This window comes from Balearica regulorum, chromosome 4, assembly GCF_011004875.1.
Source record: "Balearica regulorum gibbericeps isolate bBalReg1 chromosome 4, bBalReg1.pri, whole genome shotgun sequence".
Classification (NCBI taxonomy): Eukaryota; Metazoa; Chordata; class Aves; order Gruiformes; family Gruidae; genus Balearica; species Balearica regulorum.
The window spans coordinates 6,566,624-6,592,263 of NC_046187.1; the positions used below are offsets into that span (position 1 = coordinate 6,566,624).

Sequence of the window (25,640 nt, forward strand, 5' to 3'; positions counted from 1 at the left end):
GAACAATTACTCACCCTTTGATAACATCGTCTGTAGTTAAATTAGAGAAAACAGATAAACAGAAAACATCGAAACTGGGGGGCAGTGATGCCTGCAGTGCATTCCTTAGGATGCAGAAGTAGTGCCCGATGCCGCGGGCTGCCAGTGCTCCCTCGGCTGGGCTCTGGGCTGGTTTTCCGTCCCCTCAAGCTGGATCCAGCCTTGCAGTTCCCTTGGCCTGGGCAAAGGCTGCGACTGCCTCTGCAGACTCTGTATGACAGTTCCTCGGCAAGCTGGACCGATGCCTGGATGTGGTGGGCCATTCATTGGCTGACTTGCAGTACGTTCGGACTTTGAGGGACAGCGATCCCCCTATGTACACCGAAATTCCTGGCCCTGTTGGTCAAATCAGACCAAAAATCTGGCCCAGTGTGAAGTTTGTGTTTCCATCTCTATGTGGTGAGCAGGGCGAGCATTTTGCAATCTGTGTGACAATGTGTGTTGTTCACATGAGCTTTCTGTCTACTTTTATGTTATCACACCATCCCCGAAGAAGACGACCACAAAACCACTTTGATGGAGGTCGAGCTGTGTGCATTAGCTGTAGGAACACTCTGGAGACCCAGCAGCTGTTTTGGGGGGATTGGGTGCATTTTGGGGATTGGTCAGGGAGGGTAAGACAAGTTTCTTAAGCTCACAACAAATTGCACTGGATTTAAGTAAAAAATTCAGGTGCAATGTTGAAATACTCTTTATATTTTGCATTTCCCTAACAGGCTTTTTTTCAGAATTATTCCCAAAATGATTTTGAAGTAACCAGGCGTTGCTACCCAGGCGAGAGCAAAGGAACTGAGAAGTGGCAGATGCCTCTTCCGGAGTCCCCCCTGTGGCATGGTTCCTGCAGCCCCGGCAGGCAGCTCCTCTGCCAGCCCCCGGCTCCGGCAGGTCAGTGCAGCACCGGGTGACTTCAGGAAGAAGTGTGATTAAGAGGGTGACAAAAGTTAGTAAAGTGAAGGCTGCCATGAAGCCCTATCACATACAAGGTGTGATATTTATGGCATGCATGCTGTGAGTTGAATTAAAAAGGGCACATGAGGTCAAATGGCCCAGCTTTTTGATTCTTCCTTGCTGAGGGTTCTCTGGAGTAGAAATCAGACTGCTGCATGGTGAAAGTATTTTATGAATGACTTTTGATTAATACTTGTGAAGCTGGTGGGAGGGGGAAATATGAAGAGGAATCAGCACTGAGTGTGGCCAGAAACACTGCTGCTGACAGGGCAAACTTTCCCCGTTGGCAGAGGCACAACGGCAGCAACGCTGTACAAAGATCTGCATATGCACATAAACCGTACACATTGGCAGTTTCCCCAGACAGACTTTGTTAGGATTGCCAACCAATCAAACTGCCTCTTAACCTAGTTTTCAGAATCTACACATTTTATTAGAGCTACTTTTGATGTATGTATCAACCAAATCTACTGTAAGGCAGCAAAAGTGATAGACATGATTTGTTTATGATTTATTTAGAAATTATTTCATATGAGTTAACTAGTGTGCTTTGTTCTGGGGAATTTCCTTTTCAAAGGCATTCTTCCTCGCAGACTAAAAGTAGTGATATTCACGTGGGGAAAAACAAAAATCCCTCATCCATAGCTGAATTTCAAGCTGAATATGTCACAGAGAAAAAATAAGATATATATTTTTCATGCCTTTGGTGTGTTGTAAGTCTGTGAGATGTCAAACCAGTAAAAAACCATCTCTTAGGGGCAGAAATGGGAGTCTCGATCAAATAGCAGAATGGAATGCTTGGCCAATTGCTTTTGCCAGGCTTAAGACAGTGACTTTTAATTGTGAGCTTTGCTTAAAGCATGGTCAGCTTGCAAAGGACGTAAGTTACTTCTAGAGAAAGTGGGGACTGTTGGGAAGACAAAATATTGGGTGGTCTTTGGTGCTTCATGGATATCCTAGTTTCACCATGAAGAGGTACAGCACAGTTAGGTGAGTGTTTGCAGTTACAGCGCTTAGCCAAGCCGTGACAGCCAGGTGTGGGATCGCTGCTGGTTTGGTTCAGTGCTAAATGAGTTGGGTAGCTTCCGCAGCACACCAAGGTACTGTTTCTCAGCTGGTGAGTGCTTCCTACTATCATCTTCTTCCTCTCTGCTCTTTGCTTGCTGTTAAAGATAGGAGACTGGGTCTTTGGTTAAAGCTGCTGTGATCATTTTCATGCATAGCGTATGGTGAATTGGTAAAGCCTAGTGAGGCATAATAATGTGTTAAACATCTTGAATTATGCTGCATGTGCTCCTTCGGTGCCACCTCAGTCGATTCTCTTGCGGCGATGGCTGAGGTTGGTGTATCAGATGGGAAATCTGGCTTGCTGAGAAAGGCTGTGTCAAAGCTGAAACTTCTGTCCTGGAACCCACACCTCCAGCTTCCCAGGAAAGGCACTATTTCTGTTTGGGTAGTTGCTGATACTGAATCTTAGTAGCAGCTATGACCATTCTACAAATACTACAACCACATTTTCAAATTTCAATTTCCCAAGCCATTTTGTACGTCTCTCTGCTGTGCCAGTACTCAGTGGTGGTCTAAGCCAAATGTAGTTTTGTTACAGTGGAGTGATTTTTTCAAAGCACTGTCAGATGATGGCATGCCTACTCAGCGGAGGGCAACAGAGCCCAGAAAAAAGATGCTAAGATGAGCTTAGACAGCAAACTAGATGTATTTACTACCCTGTAGGGCAGCAAAAGTGGCGTGTAAGATTTGTCACACACGAGAGAGAACTAGTATGCTTTGTTCTGGGGAATTTGCTGTCAGATTGGAGATGTGGGGGGTTCAAAACAAGCAAGAGCAGCAATAATTATTCAGCCTGAAAAGAAATAGGGGGAGATTTGATAGAGGCTTCCTCCCAGCTTTGGTCAGGCTGACAAGATACAGCTTCCTTTTACAGTCTTAGATTCACTTATACCCATAGGTTGTCACAGCTACAGCAACGTGAGTACTGCAGTTTCTAGCAGGGTGCTAGCAGTTCCTTTCACATGCACGTTGGTGCCCCTTTCCTCAGTGACAGGAAACCTGGGAATATCTAGAAACTGTTAGTAAACAACTCTCTGTCTACAAGCGTCAAACCCTGCACCTTCAGAAACCCCGCTGGGGTTTGTGGTCACAGACGCTCGCACCTGGGCACATGCTGGTGTGAATTTGTTTACTGTTGGTGTTTTCAAAATGCAAACGTCAGCGTGCAAACTTGTGCTGCTTTGTGGCAAAAGGGAACATGGGGACACATCATTTTTATGGGTGCCCAGGTGGTGTCTTTTCCTTAGAAATGTACCCCTTTAACATCAAATAATGAGTAAGATATGACCAAACCTGAACGCTGCAACTACCATCAAGAATATTAAGTGCACGACCGGTGATAAGGCAGCGTTTTAAAAAGAACTGTTATGAACAAGGCAGAGTAATAAGGGATTTAAAGATTCCTCGTTTTAACGAGGTGAAATATAAAAATGTATGCTGATCTTCTGTCACTTCTACTGTTTTGCCTTACATTTTGCAATCCCATACATGAATAGCAGTATATTTTTATTCTAACACCAATTTGCTCACAGATTTAAATTTTTGAGCATAAAATTTGTTCCTCAAAATATAGACAGGTATTTTGTAGATTTGGCCTTAATTATGGGTGAAGACAAAGCATGTCTACCAAAACAGTGTTAAGCCACCTGAGAGTTTTCCAGTGGCAGGTAATTCTAAGATACTGAAAAAGTTGACAGGTGTCAAAGGTTCTCTCTCATTCTAGATTGCCTTTAAAATGATATTGTCTATCTATCTACTGCAGATGTTTTCTTCTTGAAGACTTTGTCAACAGTGTTTTCTTGGGTATTATCTCTGTGACTGGAAATGGCACAAGAGGGGTTTTTACTTGGTTGCCATCATAGAAGGTCAGGTTTCACTAAGCAGACTGGGACTGAGATATTCCGTGCAGTTCTCAGTTGAGTTAAATAAAGCTACTTAACGTCAATGAATGTGAAGTTAACTTAAATTTACATTTCTGGAATTTAAGGCCTACATAGCTTAAAATAAAGAATTTTACACTTACCGAGTAGAAGGAATAGCAGCACTCACCATATAGTTTGGAAAGGTTCCCTGTTCTGTAGCATATCCAAATGAATCCCTTTCCTTTGCACACAGAATCAGGCCTAGGGTAGAAACTTTGATTTCAGACTAGTTACTTCCAGTAAAAAGTTTGGAGTACTTAAATTTGTAACTTGATCTTTGTAGTTTGCCACGCTGCTGCTGTTCATATTACGTGGAGTTTTACTTTAGTATTTGTTCTTATAGATCTGCCCATTGTGCCAAATCATGCCCAAGTCACTTGCTGTTGCAATGATGAAAATTTCTGCGATTAGTTTTGGTATTTAAGCGGTTAGACAAAGTATCAGAAAATATTTGCATGTTTTATATACACAGTAATAAAAATGAGAGGGATAGCAGAAAGTTTCTGCTAGACTGATGCCAAGCATGTTATATGCCCTAAGGAATGACCCAAACAATGGGATAGGTTCATAAATATAGCAAAAACTTGTTGAAGAAAAATGTCTTTATCCACATACTCATGGAGTAAGATTATAACATGGCCAATCTTACCAAGTTTCACAATGAATAGTAAGTGGGAACTGAAAAAACCAAACTGTTGCCCAAACATTGTTACCGTAAATGTAAAGGAAAAGAAACACTGTAGGTGGGGATAGTAGTTCTGAGCCATTCCTTTGGTGTCTTATATGTAACTGTCCGAAAAAACCCCAATAGGACTTCACCGTCAGAAATCTCCCGTTCTGCAGACTGCCTGTCTGTTCTTGTCTCGTTGGCCACAACCCCTGAGCACTTCTGACGACAAAAAAAAAAAGTATCATTTGACGTATTTCACATTTCCACTTCTGTTCAGTGATCTTTTTTCCTTCTGTCTGCGGTTGTTTAACCTTGATCCAGTCATTCAGGTGAGAACAGAGAAAAGCGGAAACAAGTCTATGTTGGTTTTTTTCCCTCTGCATGTCGAGACGCAGCACGGCTACCATCTATCTCAGCGTGGTCAGAGATGGACTCAATGGCCTTGAAGCTAAAGTGTTCTTTAAAAGCAAACCAATATTTTGATTATGGCTCAGTGATATTTAATTTTTTTCAGCCAAAAGCAATTATTTTACCAACTGGCTGCTGAAAATAGTGACTGTTGAATTTTCCCCCAGCTATGACTTTTGAACCACGGAGGAGATTGTGAGAAAGCACCATTCAGGTGCCAAGCTCTATAATCTACAGTGCAGCTAGCAATCAGCCCTCCATTTTGCAAAATCTTCCTTTGCATGTGGTATGTTGTGCTTGTTTGGGCCTTCTTATGTGCAAGCTGTTCGGCTGCAACAGGAGCAGGGAGCAGAGAAGCATGCTTTGGGATAAAAGCTAAGCTGATGTTTCCAGCCTGCGAGCTGGCTACATTGCACTGACAGCTACGAATTAGGTGACTCGGTCCTGTGCGGTCACAGTTAGTCAGAAAATAGTAATGTTTGTGGCACACAGGGTGGTGTGGCCGGTCCCATCCTATTCAGCAAATCAGCGTTCAAAATGACCACTGCACTTTTCCTTTCCCTGGTGCAACACCCAGACCAGCCTGCCTAACTTATATGCAAGTATAATGGTGATATTTGGGCCAGTGCTTTGAAAAGTAAGTCTTGGAAATTGTGTGTGAAAATTGCCCCCACCATTTAGACACCTAAATAAAGTACCTACCTTCAGAAACACAGTTCTGAAAACCCCGGACTTTATCATTAGTGACATTTTGTTGAGATCTGTTATCTGCGTGGTTCCACAAGTGACCTAGAATAAGAAGAGCAGAATTCTTGTTCTTAGAAATGGAAAAATTTACCCTTTAAGGAGTGCTCCACCACGCAGAAATATTCAGGCATGTACAGGGTGGCCGTTTGCTTCGACTATGATTTCATAGGATGCTTTTTCTAAGCAGTAGTGGAATTGCCCAGTGGCAATCGATGAGCTGCAAAAGCGGCTGGAGGTGATTCAGGATGGTTTTGTTCGCAATGTTACTGTCCCAGGGCGAGCAGGGTTGGGAAGGATAAACACACTGCAGCACATGTCTGCAGCAGGGCAGCAGAGCAGGGGGAATTCATGGCACACCACAGCACTTGGAGTGACTGCTGCAGGCCACAGCCACAGTGTGGATTGAGGTTGCCCTCGGATTTTTCAGTGATTTATTTTCGCCTATCTGCAGCCAAAGAATCAGCTGTCTGGCTTTATTTTAGCTTTACTTCAGAAGAGCCAAAGCAGATTTCCTTGTGTTAGTGGCAGCAGGGTGCAAAGCCTTGGGATGAGGTTCATGCTTAATGTCTGCGAGTGGCATACAGGTCCCGGGTGCTTAGCACGGTCAGGGGACTTGCGTGGGCAGCTCAGGACGTCAGATGGGTTTTGTCTGCGTACTTCTAGTGTTTCATGTTGCACAGAGTCTGGCTGCATATTTATATCAATTAGGAAACATGAAAATACCATATAACCATTTGCTTTGATCACTGTTATTATAAATACGCCACCCCAAAGACCCTAATTCTGGGTGCTGGCTTATAGGAAAACTAGACCCTGTGTAATCTCCACTAGGATTTCACTTTAAGTTAGTCAGCTCCAATTAAGAATACTTATTTTTTCAGAGGTAAGCCAAGTCAAGCAAGAGCAGAAGGTATAGCTCTTACCAGAAAGAGTAGTATCTTTGAAATTACTGGTTGTGGAGGGGTGTTATAGGGCGCAGTCCGTATGTTGAAGGGTTGATCAAAGTTGACTAAGGAAGAGGTCCTTAATTTGGATTTGTATCTTTAGGTAGAACCTTGCAGTTTCCCAAATACAATCCTTTTCTGACTGAATAATGAAGGGGAAAATGCTTTGCTGAAAGGGCATGTGAAAGGCAGAGCACCGTCTAATTAATCTGGACGAAGTCACATTAGGAAAAGAAAGGCTTACAGGAGACTATGAACTATTTTTCCTGTTAGAAACATGCAGAAAGAATTGTCATGCTAGTCTGCCTATACATCCTAGTAGTTCAATATTTAGAAGAACTTCTTCAAATCTTCTTTCTTTCTTTTGGCAACCTACACAAGAAAGAAAGAAAAATTAATAAACTATAGGGGGACCTGTTGTTCTTAATCCAGAATACACCTATCTGCACATGGAGTTATTCAGAAAGATCTGTTCTTCAGCAGATCCAGATTCTACCCTTAGAAATTCATAGCATGAACATCAGCTGAAATAAGAGCCAGAGTCTTCCCAAAACTAAACAGACGCTATTCTGTAGTATTACCTTTTTAGTGTGCATTCTCCCTCTGAATTACTCATCCATAAAAATGCAAATGTCAGTACTGAAATGAAAGCTGTGCAAGGGAAAAAAGTAATGATTAAACCATTTGCCTCTGTCAATGGCTTGAAGACAAAAGCCTGTATCTGCAGTTCTGCATCTCTTGGTACACGAAGCAAACAGGTCTGCAAAGAGGCTTCTTAAAATTAAAAAAAAAAAAAAATCAGCCTAACTGCTGGTTCTGCCTGTGTACATCTGTTGGCTTGTGGGGGCTTCTCTTACTCAGAATTGAACTGAGTCTAACAGTAACATTTGTTTACTGCATATCTGATCAACCATATATAACCTTCACTCAAGCAACTAAAATTAGAAAGAAAAGAGCAATGCATTCATGAGGATAGGAACATAATTTTTCAGGATTATTTAAGATTAAAAGCACACACAGGTCATAAGCACACATGTTACTGGAATGAAGTTTTGCAGAAACCAGAAGACACTTGCTTTTTCAAAGCAAAGATTGCTAAAAGGAATGCATAATATGGCAGTGAAAAAGATGATATAAAAAAGAAAATAAAGAATATCAGTACAACAAGATATAAGCTCAGAAGTCTCCAGCTACAGATCAGATACTTTACTGCTTAAATAGACTGTGGTTGATTCATCTAAATTCAAATTTGCAACGCTGGGCTTCAAAATTCCCAAAATTTGCATGAGATGGAAGATGTGCAGCCAAGGGCTCATACTGTATCAAATGAAAAGGACGTAATAGTCAAAGACCTGCTGAAAAAACCTGGCATCATCCTCAGGGAATATTTTTCCTAAAAGCCTCATGCCTGCTTTGAAGTGAATTATTCTAAACAAAAAACTCAGAGGTTTCGTTTTGGGGGGAAGAAGAGGGGTGGGGGGTTTGGGGTGTGCTGCTCTGGAATATGTGGAGTGCAGCCAGCGCAGGTTGAAATGCTCACTGTTACTTCACTTTGTTTGCAGCTCACACTGGTAGAAGTTTTTATGTCAGGCAGCAGAGTGATTATCACTGTTATTAAACTTCACTTCCCATAATTGATCCATTTCTGAGAATAAGAATATATATATATATTTTTTTTTAGTTATTACAGCTCTTTCACTGAGAGTCTCTAACAGTTCCAGCCTCTGGAACGAGGTTGTCATGTTTGTCTGCAGGAGAGGGAAGGTGTCACCCATACCAGTGTCACAAAAACACCTTCCTCAAATGCAGCCAGGTAACAAACCCCGAGCATCTTGCCGGTAGGGTCTTTCTAGAGGTTGACAGCAAAATTGCCCAAAGCACCCACCCGTGAGGAGGGTCTGGGGTAGTAGGGCCAGAAGAGGCCAGGAGGCATCTGTGCTGCTGGGCAGGGATGGCATGGCAAGGCAGGGCCGCTGCATCCGTCCCTCCCAAGGCAGGTCCAGGTGAAGGGTGGAAACTTTTGTGCTTTCAAGTCAAGGGAGAGGAGGCAGCGCTGGGGCTGTCCATATCCCAGATAACCCTGGTCATGGAGAGCAGGCGTCCACCTGATTTCTGAGCAGGGCATGCAGGCTTCCCTTTTGCTTGAAATGTTAGAAATCAAATAAACAAATCAACTTGTACCTTGCCCCAAAAGAAATGCTGGTAAAAGCTTGTTCAGAGTTCAAAATTCTGTGTTCAAAGTTAAGAAATTCCCTGACAGCTTTGTAACTCGTTTCTGCACAATGCTGGTATGTTTATGTCCTTTCCACCCACCTTTGCTTTTTTAAGGCTGTGACTATGGCTTGCACTGGGAGAAAAGCCTTTGAAAGTCCCCAAAAGTTTGAAAATTATGAGTCAGACTCCCTCAAAAGAGTGGGGAGGGGGAATTCTTTTTTTTTTTTTTTTTTTTTTAAATCTACATAACACTCACTTGATACCTTTTATCTGTGTGTGTGTGTGCATAAGACAGTACAATGTTAATTTTTTGGCCTCTCGATAGGGGATATCTGTTGGTTTGATGGTGTGGGGCTTTCACCTGCTGCCTAGATTCTCAAAGTCAGGCTGTGTCCTCTCACTCCCCTCCCATCTATCCACCATCCCAGCAATTAATCCTGCCGCTGATTTGATTATCCTCCACTGACCTCTTCTGAAAAGGCATTTATAGAAGCCATTTTGCCTACCTAGGCTCCTGGCTTTCACTTCACAGACTGCCTGTAATGCCTAGCAAGCTGAAGAGATGGATTTTTGCAATGCAGAGCCAGAATTTATGCATTTTCTAGATGCCCAACTTAGAATGCCTGGGGCCTTGATGAGAAGGTGAGCACTAGCAGCTGTCAGAAAGCTGTGCCTCACGCTAGCTGTTGGCACAAAATACTAAATACTCAGAAAGATTATGCTCTCAGCATGTAAACTCACTGATTTTCTTGATTGTACTGCCTGTACTTTCTCTCTGGGCTTCTTGTTATGAGTAAAACAGGGAAACAGTGCAATGTTGCTTTTCAGCTGTTTGAAAGTAAACATGTTTGTATTTGTAATGAACAAGGAGATTTGCGTGAGTACACCACAAAAAAGAACATGGATTTTTTTGCCAAGAACTTATGCTGTGTTTTCGTGGTGTACAAAATAATGCAAAGAATGAGAAAAATCAATTAATTGAGTAATTTTTCTGTCAGTAGCAAGAGTCCTATGGAAAAATCTGCAAGGTCATGTAATTAAAAACTAATAGTGGAACTCAGCAGCAGACTGAATTAAGGTTGAGCAAGCAAATATAGCTATTTTTCTTCTTAACGATGAAAGTTTGGCTTTGCAAGTGTACTGCCTTTTCCTGCTAATTTTCTGTGCCTGCAGAGAGCTGTTGACTCTGTTGAAGGCAGGAGATTAATTAGTCGTGCCACTCTTGGATTCAGAGATTTGCTTGAGATTCCAGTTTTATTCCAAAAGTGCAATGGTATTCTCTTACGTAAAACCTATAATAATAAATCATAGCATAATGACATCTGTCTAAGTGGGAAGTATATTATGGAAATTCTATGCTTTTTCACCCATGTTCTTCACAGGGCCTGTTCTAAAATCTTGAACTTCTCCCAACTCTTCCCCCATTTTTAAATATATTGTTCAACTTCTGCCATTCCTGTCCAAGAGTCTTAGAGATTTCATTTTTGGGTCCTTTGAACTGGCTAGAGTAAAGCTTGAGACACTGTGCTGACCTCAGAGTCCCCCTAGGTCTGGGAGCTCTGAAACAAGAGTTGTCTTCTTTGTAGGTAGGAAACAATTGTGCGTTCACAGCTTTCATCCATTGCAAAACCAAAACCTCCAGCTACATCACCCAGTGTTGCTATAGAAATGCCTTTGTAATGAACCAGACAGATTCTGCTCACGTGGAAGCTGTTCTGCTCTGTATCTGGATTTTTCTTTACAAGCTGTCTGATGTGGAAGGACTAACCTAATTTGCAGCAAAGCCACAGGCAGAGTTGTGGTGTATGCCTGTACAGTCTTCTCTTAAAAACTCTTTTTCTGCATTAGTCTCTTACTCCTAACCTCAGTTTTCCTCCATCTTCCCATGTTTTTGTACCAGAACAAATTTTGCTTTTAAGAGATAGGGATGAAGAGGAGGTGGTTGAAACAGTTTCACAGGGTTTCTATGTACAAAAGCATTTCTCAACCACTTACAATCCTTTGATTAAAGTAGATCAATATCTGCCAAAAATAATCCCTCACGTACATTTCCACAGCCACATAAAACAAACAGCCACCTGTGACCAAATTGTACAAATGGTGTAAGCTGCATAAAACCAACAGGTTCATGTTTTTCCTCATCTATTACCATGGAAGTTGCATTTGACAGCAAGTGCTATGATGCAATATAAATAAATCAGCCATTCATAAGCAGTTCTACAAATCATTGTTATATCAGCAAATGTTCATTAAAGAAGTGAATAGAGCAATGGCATACAGTTATAAGGTGGTGTGAAATGCCTCGGTTTAGCCCCATGATTTTCATATTGTAATTAACATACCTTTTCTGGTCTGCTGAAGAAGAAATTAGCAAGGGCTTCCATCTTTTGATTGTTAATAGTAAGAGACGGACTTAAATTAGAAAGGAAGTAAAGAGCATTGATGGAAAATTATCACTGAAAACCACATTGTCCTGTATGCCTGCAGACTTTACTGGGTATCCGATGAGCTGCTGAGTCACTAACGTCAGACCTCAGGCTGCAAAAGGAACGACACTGCGTGCCAGTGTTTAAAAGGTCAAATGGAAAGCTTGACAACTGATAAATTTACCACACAAGTGTCCGTTGCTGGTCTGAGCCAACAGATCAGAGGATTGTGTGTAGTTTTGTGCTCAGTCTTTAACAATGCTCTAACCAAAAGCTTGCTCCCTGTCCCTTTCCTTTAATATGTGAAGATAAACTTTTTATTGCACGTGAGTAAAGCTGTCGGCTTGCTATAGATGAATAAAGAAAAAAATGTGCGTGTCATTGGAGATGCTCAAGAAGTGAGTTGAATAGTACCCTACCTCTGGTTGCTGCCAGATCAAAAGCCAATCCCTGAAGTCATAGGGCTGCTGTTAGTTTCAGAAAAACGTACTATATCCCTGTGCTTAGGCTTGTGCATATCTGAATTTTAACATAAATTGTTATCTCTCTGAATCCATGGAGGATGTAGTATTCGTTAGCTTCCATTTGGTGTTTCGGTCTCCTGACCAGAAAGCTTGTCGCCCCACTGAAGAGTAAGAAGTGATAGCGTGTGGCTTAGCCAACCAACACTCATCACGATAAACACAAGGACTCAGTGACTGAAGGGAACTCTTTGTAATCCATTCCCAGGAAAATGCCCTCTGAAGGGGGAGAAAACAGTGATGGATGTTGCCTGTAGAAACCAGCGTTGGTTTGTGAATGATTCACAGATCCCTGGGCTGAGGTGGGCAGATAATGTATTGGCAATTAGTAATTTTGCAGTTCAGATAGAACCCTCTGTTCTTACCCTGGAGGCATCCTAAACACGTCACACCAAAGTGAACTCCACTGATCCCTGTTTTCACCTGACTCGTAGAATGGGAGAGGGCGATATCTTGCCTTGCTAGCAGGAGAGCGGTTTTCCTCCTTCAGGCTGGCAGAGGGAGGTCTCTGTTAGGGAGCCCTTGGCTTCCAGACAGGGAATGAGCCCTTTTTATGTTCATAAGTTGTCCAGGAAAAACAGAGCAGAGCTAGAGCCAGCTGGAGGAACAGGGATGTTATGTAAAATCATCTTAGGAGAAGCTACGAGCAAGCATTTTGGTCCTGGTCCTTGCTTTGAGGAGCTTCCCCTGGGACTGGCTGGGGAGGTCTTATTGGAGCAGATTGTCCTCCGATTGGGAGGAGGGTGAAGATGCCAGGCATCCAGTTAAAGTTGATCAATATCTGCCAAAAATAATCCCTCATAGGCACATAAAACAAGCAGCCACCTGTGACCAAATAGTGCAACACATCATGTGTTTAAAGATGGTTTATACCCTTGTGCCAATCAGGTTTGGGTGTTGGAAGGAATTTGGATTCTGATCTTGCTCAGATGACCATGGCAGTTTCCCTCCTTTCATTCTAAGGCTTGGAGGAACTTCCTCCATCGCTCTCTGGTGTATGCTTCTTGTTTGTGACTTGAAATGATCCTCTGTTGTGTTATTCTTCAGCTAAAGGTAAAAATTCATCCAAATCTCTTTCAGAATTCAGTTTTTAACCTTTAAAAAGGAAATTTGCAAAAATGTCAGAGATGTTTACCATTAGGAGTAAGACTGAGAGTAAACAGAACTTGTGCTTCTAAATCTTGTAGATGTTTTGTAAGTAGTCCTCCCCAGTGGCCATGACTGACTTTGCCCCTTTGGGTAGTCTTGAATGAGGGGAATATGTGGAAGTACCTCTTGAGGTAAATATTGAGTTGTAAGAGTATGGACTCTGAAGAACAAGCATATCCACTCTGATTGACAACAACTGGTGGGGAAGGGGAAGGACAGATTAGGAATGGTAAGCAGGAGCCTGGTGCGCTTGTAGTGGTAAAAGTGATGTCCTACTGACACAGAGGACCTGGTACTTTGAAAGTTCTGTTTCTGGTGACTGATGCCTGTTTTTTGTCAGAGTTAAGCAAACATAAAAATGAAGATTAGACATATATGTAATTCCCCTCTTCCTGCAGAGTAAGTGTATAAGGAAGGGGGAAACTGAAAAACACAGATGATTTTGGCATCAATTCAGGTAACGCCATAACCTGCCTTAGATTGTAGATCCCCAGAGTCATGCAGACGTCCTTGTATTGCATGAAATCGCTACCCTGCTGTGGATCCTGCCATGCTCGGATCAGGACTGCCCCAGGTGGCCTGTTTTTGCTTGGGTGCCCAGCTGGCCATGGGAAGGTGCTGCAGTTCACCCATCTCTTGCCTAAGGCTGGGTATTAAGTGAGGTTGCTTTGCACTCTTCTATACAGAGTTTCTTTCTGAGTGCTTATCGAGTTACTCATTACACATGACCGCCAAATCCTTTAGCAATCTAGGGGGGGACATGTTCAGAATCAGCCGCAGCTCTTCCTTCTGTACAGCTTGTCCTGCAGGCAGCTGCAAACAGTGGGTTCACGTATCGGTTGCACTGATCAAACTGAAACCAAATTAAATCAAGTACTTGGTTGAAGTACTGCAACACCCTCAGGGGTCTCTGTAACATCACTTCAGTAGTAGTTATATCTGGTCATCTTGCATCATAAAGGACACAGGTGAAAAAGCCCCCTGTGCTATTCTGAGGGTTTGTATTACTTTACAAGAATAACATGATTCTTGAAATTGATGCAAATCCATGTGTAGCAGAGGTGATGTGAAGCAGCTGACAGTGTAGGAGGAGGTGCAGAATGAGGTGGAAAAAGAGCTGGGCTCATTGACGGTCAGCTGAGTGCGATGATGTGAACAGCCAGGGGATCTGCTGGCTTCAGGGGTGGGCTTTGGCCAGGACAGCAAGCACCAAGTGAGGAATAAGCAGCACCCACAGGGAGTGCATGGCTTTGGGGAGCAGGAATGATTATTGAACAGCATTATGCCAAAAGCAACAAGGAAAGTTTCAGGTGCATGCATGGCAATGAGCTAGGAGAGAGACAGTAAAAGTAATCTGGTGCTGGGGAAGAGCTTTGCAGAAGCAAGAGCAAAGCTGGCTGTATGTTAGTGTGGATCTATTCAGGGATGTAGGTGCACAGTCACAATTTAATAATTGGGTGAGCAAAGGGACCATGACTGAGGAAGCAGGAGGAATCAGCAACCCCATTTCATGTCCCCCCACTCTGTCTTGCAAAGGGCACAACAACTCCCTGATGTGATACTTCTCTGCAGTTTGCTGTAAATTTTTTTTCCAAGACGCTCTAATATTTTTTTGTATGAATTGCTGCTGTTACTGTCCACACTTCTTTCCAGCAACCTGCTGGAGGCTGCAGGGCTTCCCAAGGCAGAGAAGGAGATTCGTGCCCTTCCTGTCCCACCTGCTAGGCTGTCACGCTTAGAAAGGATCTTAACAGTTCTCATGAGCGTGGCATGGTGTCACGTTAGTCATAGTGCTGTGGTTACTGACAGCTCCCCACTGCTAAACCCAGGAAGGTACAGGAAGCACAGTGGAGTATGTGACCCAGCACAGGGCAATAAGAGGGAACTTTCGCTCCCCCGACATTGTAGCCACCTCAAATTCTTGCTGGGTCGGTGTCATGCAGGGTGCTTCTAGTCCAAGGATGATTAAGGCAGTATCTTGTAAACTCAAGCTCAGCACAGCTAGCACATCTCAGCATTTACCATTAGTCTGAAGATTGCATGGCAGTCCACTGGTAAAGAAGGGACTCGGAGGTCTGTGTTGTGACAAAACCAAATAGCAGAGAGTATATCGGAGAGCGCAGTGTACGGCCACTTCGGCCTGTCTGCAGTGAGGTGGAGCAAGATGGATCACGCCTGGCTCAGCTTCCCTCTGCCTGGAGTGTTGGCTCCATGGCAGACACCTGGGTGTCTCCATACAGATCACTCCGGTGTCCATCAAGGCTTGTCGTACTAGATATGCTGCCAGACCCGTGCTGGTTCCACGAAGTTGCAAAGCCTTTGCTTGCTTTCCCAAGTGCTTTAAGAACCCAAAACTCTCAGCAGGCCCGGGCAAGAGCACCGAGATGGTTTTTTTTTTTACACCACAGCAACTAATCTTTAAGTTGGTAATTTAGGAGCAGCCCTGCCTAAAAGCACAGAAGCTGAGTTTGGCCCTCTGCAGACGTAGAGAGCTGCACAGTTTTGTTTGCTTGGCCTGTGCCTGAATCTGCTGGCTCTGCTCTGGGACTCCTCCACTGTCTCCATGCTTGCATAATGGCTAATCTGTAACATGGATTGGGCACCCACAGGCAACTGAGAGCTGGCTGTATTTGCTGTTTGATTATTAAAGCCCTAGCATCTTCTCATTTAGACTTGCAACTTGGGCATCGTCCTTGACTGGGACTGCTCTGTATCCAGATAATGCTTACATCTGGATGTCTGTATTCAGTAACGTAAAGGTTTTGTTCAGAGCTAAACTTTCTTCTTACATTTGTTATTGCAGGATTCTTCTTGGCTTTCACATAATCCTTGCCTGCTACTGCAAAGCTAATTTTCCAAGCCTACTTCTGCTTAAATAATTTCTGTGATATCTCTCTGCTCTACTGTATTAGATGCAAGTAAAATGCCTGTTCATCCAAGGCCAGCTGTGGTGTACTCTCAGCCTCACCATCATCTCCCACTCACTGTTGGTACATTCCCTTCTGCCTCTTACTGACCTGTGCTCCAAGGCTCTGACACTCTCCTGTTAACGTATTTGAGAGTGCACATTTTTTGGTATTTCCAAAGCATCCCAATTTCAATCTTCTTCAGGTGGCTTTGGGAAATATCCTTTTTCTAAGAAATTACTATCAGAAGGATGTTAATGTTCTTTGGATTTCTGGCCAATACTGCCCTTATGTATTACTTCTCTCTTAACAGCTGTCTTCTGCTGAGGTTGAAAGCTTTCTAGGGCATGCAGCTATTACTGTTCTGCTTGGATAGTCCCTAAAAATCTCATATGCAAATAATAAATAGCGGTAATTGCTAGGAACTCAGCAAGTGTTATCAACTAAAATCTACTGAAGTTGATGTAATGTTTTTAATGAGGCAGTGCCTTGAACAAGCCAATTTCTCAATGGAAACTGCTGAAATAAGTGTCAAACGATTTCATTTTTGTCAAAAATTTATGCCACCTTTTGAACTATGAAAGTTTCAGGATGGCAACAATGCCACAAAAAATACTGTCCTAGACTCCATTTTCCATTAAATACCTAGATTCGGTTTGAATCAGTGCTTTGCTCTTAAAAACAAATTATTTTGTAGGTTAAAAGGAACTCATCTGCTACCTTTACATTTTCAGGTGGTATTCAAAAACCACCTTAAACTTTTGAACTCCAGGACAATGAGCCAGCAGCTCACATGCTATTCATTGATATAAATTCATTCTAACTTCAACCTGTAAAGGGAAATTCACTCCAAGAATGCAGCTATAGATATTTAGAAATGTCCCGGATGGTGGCATGAAGTACCTGTAAACAACTACTTGGCCATCACTATAAAATAGTTTGCCTGATAGACGATATGATGGATGCAGTGAAGGGGAAACCCATGGTGTAGCCAGCTCTTCCCTGAGCCAACCCCTATGACACCTCCTCAGAAGAAAATGCTGGTGTTAACACCAGTGTTAAAACACCCAAGTGATGACCCAGTCATGGTAAAGTACTCGTCGGGCCTCGTTTCTCCCTTGTTGGCATAGATTACAAAGGCAGGCTGTCTTGTCTGCCCATCGGGCTGGGTCAAAGGTACTTGGTCTAGTAAATTAATACATGCCGAGACAGAGTTAGGAAAGGTTGGTTTGTTTTTCCCTTGACATGTAGCTATTTTCCTCTGTCTGTGCTTTCCTGTTTTGGTCAATATGAGCATGGAACAAATGTGACTGGGAATGGATGCCAGGAGAATTTTTCTCTCCTTTATTTCCTGTATGGTCTCACTTCTTAACCTTCCTAGGAGAAGTTCAGGTGGCGAAACAGAACGGGAGAGCAGTGCTGGAGGCTCAAGGGCAGCAGCTTTGCCAAGGAGACGTGAGGAGGAGAAGCGTCCAAGGAAGCATGGCGCTTGTGAAGAAGGATTGCGTTAGAGTTGTGGGGTTGGCTGGGGAGCTGATGCCAGTTCTGAGCTAAATGGCTTATAAGCCATTGGAGACTTCAGGTGGGAAAGCTCGTACTACATAGGACTGATAGAAGCTGTTTGATTGCTTTCCTAAGGCAATCCCTCCCGGTGCCAGCTCCGCTGCCACCTGTGTGTGTGAGCACACATTTGGGGATGACAGGTCTCCTCTTGTCAACTTTGCAGGAGCGGCTTCTCAAAAGAGCTTTTGTCTGGAGCAATTGCCCAGACAGCTGGGCAAACCCATGTCAGTCTGCCCCTCTGTTTTCTTTCCCAAGAGCAACATGCTTGTGGTCTTCTCAGAATAACACCACCCTCAACATGAGCTTGGCAAGTGCCACAGAGAAGTCGTAGAAAGAAACAATATGGATCTGTGAGCAATGTCTTCAGTTGCTTTCCCAGCAGTACACTTGCAGAGCCATCATCTGAAGCAGTGTTGGCAGCATTCGACCGGTATTGGCAAATTCAGAGATTGAAGCCGCCCTGGCTGATTGCAGCCACCTCTGCAATCGTCTGCTTGTGGAGAATGGCTGAGAGTGAGCCGAGGTGGGTGGGAGGTGAGAGGAGCATCTCTGGTGACCTTCACTGGAGCCCACCAGGGCTATGCTGGCCACCACAGCATGGCAAGACTAGCAACTTCAGTAAACCCCTGCGCTCGAAGGCAAACAGCCTGGGCTGGATGGCCCTCAGGGAAGAGCAGTAAGGGCAAGGTGTGAACTCCCACTTGCCAAAGAGCAGAGAGGCAGGATGAGGTGGGACAGGAGAGGCAGTTTCCTGGTGGCCCTGGCAGATCCCCATGAGGCGAGGTAGCACTGGTCATGCACCTTACAGCATCGGGGTTGGCAAACCAGCAGGGCTGTGGGCAGGCATGCAGGCAACGCTGGCCGCGGGCTCCGCTCGCAGCTCTTTGTGCCCTGGAAGCTGGGACGCTGTCAGCAAGGTCCCAGGACGCTGGCCCTGAGCCCGCGGACACCACCCGCACCACAGTCTGCCCTTTGTTTTTGGCGGCGACGTATCCAGAGGCTGTAGCCGTGTTTCCTACACCCACTGGGAGGATGTGGGATTTTCCTGGCTTCGAGGCAGAGGACGGCTGCGAAACGCAGCAGCGAGAAGCTCTGCAGGCTGGGCCAGTGACTCAGCTGCTGGCGATGGGCAGGGGACAGTACAGACGGGCTCTCCCCTCTCGGTGTGTGCAGCAACCCAAGCCACGGTGCCTTTGCAAACCTGAATCCTTTTGTTTTCCATCCTGCTCTTAATTTTGCCACACAGGAGGCAAAGAAATGAATCTCGCCAGCAGGAGATACCCTAACTGGTTTGGAGAAACAAACACATGATTTTTATTTAAAAAACATTTCATTCCTTTCATCATAGTCATTTCTGCAGAAACACAGTCAGAAGTTGCTGTGTAGGAGTATGGATTTCTGGTAACAAGGCCACCTACACAAATCCACCGCAGGAAATAGGAAGCCCATACCTAAAGCATTCATTGTCTAGGGCCCAATTTTGCAAAATGCTAAGCACCACTTAGTCCTGCTGAAGACAATGGGAATAGATGATGCTGAGCTCTTAGCAGGAGGTGGTCAGGATTGAACCATCCTAGATCTTGACTCGGTGAGTCATAGTATTGCATGGCATTTGGTAGTCAGGAGAATTCTGAATCTTTGCGCAAAAATCCCCATGTAATAAATAATATCCTGTTTAATACATCTATTGTATCTTGTTTTGGTACTAGGAAGAATAAGAATACTTGTTTCTTCCCACCCCCCTTCTAAAAGCTGTTTCATTTCTGGGAAAAGCTCCTTTAATTTTGGTACATAAGCATTTTCAACTCATATTTTCTCTTGGATTTGTAATATTACTATTGTTAATACTGTAAGCAATAACAAAATTGTTTTCTGCAGAAGGATCCTAAGCGTTTACTTCACCCAGGTAGTGACCTGTTTTATTAGGATTCGACAAAGAATATCTATTTGTTTCGCAGCACGAACAGAAATAATATTCAAACTTGTCAGCCATTTTGTTGAATACTTCATTGGTTCCTGATATGAAGGAGGAAGATGAAAAATGGCCATGTAAGGGATATGTTTACCAAACACTATTCTCAACTATGGTAATTTTCTGCTTAGAGAAAATAATTGTAGTTTTTGCACCTGTTTCACCTGTTATTTACAGAAGCATAGGCCTGCTCTAGATGGACTGTACCTCCACTGATGTGGATTTTTCATCTAGGCAAAAATCTCATTCTGTTTCTGCAAAATGTACCTGTTGTTCCACAAGTAACAGATGAGACTACTAGAACTGAAAAAGTAATTGAAAAAAATCTTTGTTCACTTACACTGCTCATTTGGTGGAGTTTTAAGCAAAGCTGGTTTCTGTTTCTTTATGTAACTGATATTAGCCATCAAGAACTGAGTTAATTGAAAAAATGCTTTGGAAATGGTAAGTGACAGGGAGAAATGCTTCAAAAATTACAGGCATTAACATTTGCTTTAATCAGGACCATCAGTCCTGCCTAATCAAAGTTGCAGAGAGGCTTCATCAGAAGTCTGAAACGGAATGAATAAGAGTCCAGATACTGGGTTCGGTGGATACCTTTTTAAGATGAAAAGGGTAGTTCTGTGTGACCCACTTTTTGGACCTCATCAGTACATGGGTCCTGTACTAATTTCATTAACTTGATAGGAGGAAAAAAGGCGTTAAATTTATATACCTTCCTTTCCAAAAGGAGCTATTCTGCAGCAGTCGTCTTCAACCTCCCAAATTGACTACATTGTATGGACTGACTTAAAAAAATCATTCAAAAGGTGTGGAAACCATGCTGCTTTGCATTTCTTCTTTGGCCGATCATGGCATAAGCTATCTAAAGAGGAAACATCCAGACCTGCCGCCTTAGCTTTTGTTTTAACGTGGTGAACACAGACTTTTAAAAACTAAAACAGAGAGATCTGATACCACGTTTTTAGAAGTTGATATAAATGTCGCTTGTTTGTACTGTAATACCTTCTGGTGTTTATAAATCAAAGCAGTGGTGTTTACAGTCGGTTTTTCCTTGATGTTTAGATCTTTCATGATACTTCTCATTTGGAGGTCTGAAAGAATTTACAGGCAAGCATGTATCCATTTTCTCTATGGTGATGGAATTGAGCAGAGGCAGGTGAAGGAGGAACCATACTAGGAAGAAATTTCATACAATAGCATGGATGTGTAAATGTCGCTGGTTTTGTTTGAGCTAAACTATGTTTTTGGGCAGAGTGTGCTTTAAAATAATGTTGGAAATGGGCTAGGTTAGCTGTTGCATTTTTTTCCTACGGAAACCTATTTTTTTGCTTTAATTTTGGGGGGAGTTCTTTTTATAGTGAAACTTATGTCACTACTAGAACCGGTCAAAAGCTTTCAAAGGAAATAAGAGTGGCCTGGAGAACAAGGGCCAGCTCACTGAGACTGCACCGGTTTGTAGACCCCGAACCTGGCACAGGGAGTTCCCATGCCAGTTCCCACAGCCCTGTGGGATTTTTCACTCCAGGGAAATAAGGGCTAGACTTCTGCTCCATGATAACTCTACAGTACACAGATCTTCCCCTATTTGGAACTAAAATGTTACAGCAAACCTCCCCTATTTGGGACTAAAATCTTACAGCAAACCCCCCCCCTCTTTCCAAGTTTCTAAATGCAAGCTTGCATTTGTACTTTTTGCATGTCAAAAGTGCGTGAAACCGTTAGCAATGACAAGACTCCAAGATTTACATGTGCGTATACAGTATGCGTGTGCATGCACATGCATCCAACATGGGGGGAATAATAGATGCACGTGCAACTCTTACGGCTATGCCCAGAATTTTGCACATTTGCAGCTCAGGTTTGACAACTTTGTTTTGTCATATCTAATTCAAGCAAGCACAAAAATGACTTGAGTAATTTCAGGTTTAGTAATTAGTGGCAGTCAGAACTCCAAAGAGGTCAACAGCTATAGTTTTAGGTCCCCAACTCCACTCCAGTAGAATCCTGAAATCATCAAGGGCTGAGGTTCTTGAAGGTAGGCGCGATGTCAGTGCCATTTGGGATGAAGTCTGAACTGCTCGTGCGTGTTCTGCTGCCCTGCGTGGGAGCAGGTTTGCTTTGAACCAGCTCTGCTGGGCTCCCAACTCAGCAGAGAGATTTGGAACATTGATTTAAGACCTTCTTTCTCTCTGTACTGCTAAAGGAATTTGGGCACAACTCTTGGTCATGCTTCACCCCACCATGCCACTGGAATAAGACGCATCCTGGTGCAGTCTGTCTCATAAAGGTCAACGCACTCACCTTGGGGACAGGAGTCAAATTCTCAAATCCTTGTTCCTCTTGACTTGATTCAGGCCATGATTCCAGCTTTCCCACATCCCAAGGAAGGGCCACAAGCATCCTGCACTGGGTCTGGCTCTGTCTCTCTGCTTGAAGTGGTTCCATCTGATAGCAGTATTCCCAAAGAGAGAAAATAACTGTACAGAATAGTGGTCAGAGCGCTCAGGGGGACTGTGCAAAAGGCAAGTTCAGTTCTCCCCTCCCCTGAGAGCGTGTCTGTAATTATTGATACAGAGTGGGAGTTTCAGAAAGTGTGGTTTGGGGGTTTAGCTTTGAACAACCAACTAATAATTACAGCATTTTGCACTTGTTGTGTGAGAAGCTTGTGTTCTTTTTTCAGAAAAAAATAATTCTGTATCCAACCACATATATCAAGCCCCAGCTGGATGGTGTTTGTTAGCCTACTTTTGATCGTCATTAAAAGCCACAGAGGAGGGAAATAAGCATCACTCATCTTACACGTTAGTAACTGGATGCCCTCTAGCGAGACTGTCACACTCTCAGATCTATCAGTTCTTTACTCCCTTATATGAGAGAGAGAAAAGACTTTTTACACCTTTCCTTAATGTAAAAATTTAGGAGTGCATCCTGTTGTTAAGCTGAGTGTATGATGCCCACTGAAAGCAGAATTTTGTGCCTGCTCAGCAGAGACTTTCACAGAAACTTTGGGCTGTAGCGAAGGGGCAGTCCTGGCCGTCCTTTCACTGGAGTGACTCGGAGATATGTGCCTAATCGCCCTGGGCATTGGCATACAGTAGTGTTGTTTGGTGTGACTGTCCACTCACACTACGCTATTGATATTGATATATGTGACAAAAAGGACGCTATATTTGCAGAATTAGCATCCTAGCGTTTCTTTCCTCAAGTGTCAAGGATCATCCCAGCCTATAGACTGAGCAGTTTGCTCCCCTGCGCCAGGAGGCACGCAGGTTGTGCCAGCCCGGTCGCTCGTGATGAAGGATGCCTGAAGAACATCCCTAACGATCTGATTTTTGTAAAACGTGTTAGACAGCTGCAGCTAGTTTCTGTTAGCATATGTAACTAGGTTTAGAAACAAAGCCTGTGTTTTGAAGCGTCTCGGGAGCAGTATTTTTCTTCTCTTCATTTGTTTTTATCTGTGTAAGGAAATGAAAATAATTTTCAGACAAATTGTAGCAGGGAGAATGAGTTCTGAGTGAGCAGGAGAGCCACTGGCAATGATACCTGGATGCAGTCTCAATGGTCCCGATTTGGCTTTAATGTTGATATTTTGGGAGAATGGATGTCTGCAAAAAATGCACCACCTAAAGGCAATACTTTGTGCGGACGCGCTTGCAGATTGCCAGATGTACCAGCCAGCACACGGAATGGATTTAAGGAGTATGGTACTGTAGAGTTTTTGTTGGAGTCACAGAAAGATTTAATCCATGTCAAAAAAAAAATGTTTTCTGTCAGCATTTCCATGTGGCAAATGTGGCAATGGTGAATTCTGGCCCAGAGCGCTTTCTACTGCCAGAGTCTTTCTCAAAGTCTGCTTGCACTATCCAGGGGAGTTTAAAAGCAAATGTAGTGTAGAGATATTTGATTTTTATGAACTCAGTGAGGAAGCTTCCAGGGAATTCATACCTAACATTTCAAATATGTGGTGTGACTTCACCAGGCAGTTTGCAGTACATGAGTTATTCTTCAAAACTGTAAATTTAAATATTTTAATATTAAATGCCTCATCAGTTTATTGAAATATTTGGGCTCTGTTAGTAGGTGTATTGGCATGTGAAAGTACACAAAGGGTTTCTTCTGTTGCTTTCCCCCATCCTCTTTTAAATACCAAGATCAGGCTTACCTGACAAGAAGCCATTATATTTCTGCAACGTTAGAAGTTGACCTTGTGCTTATTGCCCTGAAAACAAACTCACACCTAGTGAAGCGAGAGCGTAGCACTCGTTACCAGTTAACTGCAAGAGCACCTCAAGTAATGCAAGACTCCTCCAATCTTTTTGCAATCACCTGTGTCTTGCCAGCCTGCTGCTTTACGCACATCTAGCACAGGTATAACTGCAAAGAAGTGAATTAACGGCCTTCAAGGTTGCTGCCTTTATCCACTTTTCACTGTGATGTGGTGAGAAAGCACAACAGTTCAGTGTCTCAGGTTACTTAAACAGCTCAGATTACTTAAAACATATTTGCACAGTAGATAGATAGTCACATTTTGTTTTGTTTTGTTTTTTTTCCTAAAGCCAACTCAAGATGTGCTTTACTATGGGACTGTATGGTGGGGCTGAGAGATAACTTAAAGTTGCACAGTGGAGGTAACTGCAAAGGTAGGTTTAAAATTGCCATGCAATTGGCATATTTTGGAATATAACTTGTAATTTTTTTCTCTTGAACTACTTCTTTGTATTTTATTAAAAGCCCAGTATATTTTCATTTAAAAACATTTGTCATTGGAAGTCATCTGCAATATTATGTCCTAAGTAGCTTATCACCCTTATCGGTGCTTTGATACAACATTGCAGTTCCACTTTCCTTTTTGTACAGTATCTGCCTAGCACGAACACTCAGACTGAAAACCGGGCTTCGCTGATGTCGCAGAAGGAAGGGTCTCCGCTGGATGCACACACTGCAGCATCTGAATTGCAGCCATCCGAGGGGAATTTGCAAAATACCAGGTAAGAACCCAACTTCCCCATCAGCATGAAGGGGAAAAGGGATGCAAAGGATGAGGTTCACAGCCGTCTGCCTCCCCCCCATCCCCGGAGCTGCCCAGGCCAGTCTGTGGGGAACATTAAGCAGGGCTGGGTCTGAAGCCTTCCCCACTGCATCAGGAGCCCATCAGGATGTGCTTGCACTGATAACCTCTTGGATTCAGGTGCCTTGAGGGATGGGTCCTTTCATGCAAGGCAACCCAAATCACTGCTCTGCCTTGTTTTTGGTGCTTTAATGTAAAGGAGTTGAATCTGAGCTCCTGGAAGTACCCCAGCTCTTATTTTTAAGAAGAGTGGGAGGAGGAGGAGAGGGGTGCAAGTGATGTTTCCCCTCTAGTGAAACCCTTCCGTTTAGGGTAAGCTACTCAAGTAGGCACTAGAACAGAGCCCAGGAAAAACATCTGCTGGGTCCTTTCTCAGTTCAGTGATCTGAGCCACTTTCCCCAGAGCAGTAAAGGATAGAATTCCTGAAGGAGCAGGTCAGCATCTGTTCCTTGCACAAACTGAGTTCTGCCATTGGCTTCAGTCAGGCTCCTTTCCTCCACCATGTATAGAAATAGAAAAGATAAAATTCTAGAAGGGACAGGAAGGATTCACAAGGGCACCGAAAACAATTCACACTGCACCACAGCAGTGCTGTTGATATTGCTGCGTTAGTCATTGCTCGGTGCGTGTGGCTGAAGACGGGGCAAGATAGCCCTCGCTATTGTGCGAACTAAAGCTGCGTGAGACACTTGTTCTATTACGTTAACACTTGCAAGTTTTGTGCTAATTCAGCCCCTGCCTGACACTCCAGACTTAAGAGATTAATGGGCAAGCCAGAAATAACATTTCATCATTGCAGTATATATGGTAGGTATGATTGGGTGTCTTTTTCCTACCTTCAAGAAGTAATGGGATTAGAACAGGAAGAGAGAAGTGACATGCATCATAGGTAAACAACAGTCATCAATCTCTTCCTGTGGCAGCATTAAAAAAAAAGTACAGTCACTCTAATAGGCTCTGGGATTCCCCGTAATCAACTAGAACTTCAAATTTCCCTTTCTGAATATGTGGTTAGTACTAGAAACTTTTAATCAGCATAGTGGAAGAGGGAGAGGAATTATGTGATAGACT

General features: G+C 43.4%; 1 protein-coding gene across 7 annotated transcripts; it reads right to left on the reverse strand.

Moving 5' to 3' along the window:
* LOC142601648 (uncharacterized) lies at nucleotides 1-21,911 on the reverse strand. 7 transcript variants are annotated; one of them, XM_075751097.1, is made up of 7 exons: nucleotides 11,303-11,486; nucleotides 8,632-8,887; nucleotides 7,328-7,397; nucleotides 5,758-5,844; nucleotides 4,797-4,866; nucleotides 4,105-4,178; nucleotides 1-2,150 (listed from the first exon to the last, which is right to left on the reverse strand). In XM_075751097.1, the coding sequence occupies exons 3-7, from the start codon at nucleotides 7,340-7,342 to the stop codon at nucleotides 2,001-2,003; spliced, it is 396 nt and encodes a 131-aa protein (XP_075607212.1). In that variant the 5' UTR covers nucleotides 7,343-7,397; nucleotides 8,632-8,887; nucleotides 11,303-11,486; the 3' UTR covers nucleotides 1-2,000. The 7 variants fall into 7 exon arrangements, 4 of the variants coding, with proteins under 4 accessions (XP_075607212.1, XP_075607209.1, XP_075607210.1 ...); XM_075751094.1 differs by lacking the exon at nucleotides 7,328-7,397; XM_075751095.1 differs by lacking the exons at nucleotides 7,328-7,397; nucleotides 8,632-8,887; nucleotides 11,303-11,486 and adding an exon at nucleotides 21,802-21,911.
* Between the last annotated feature and the right edge of the window lie 3,729 nt (nucleotides 21,912-25,640).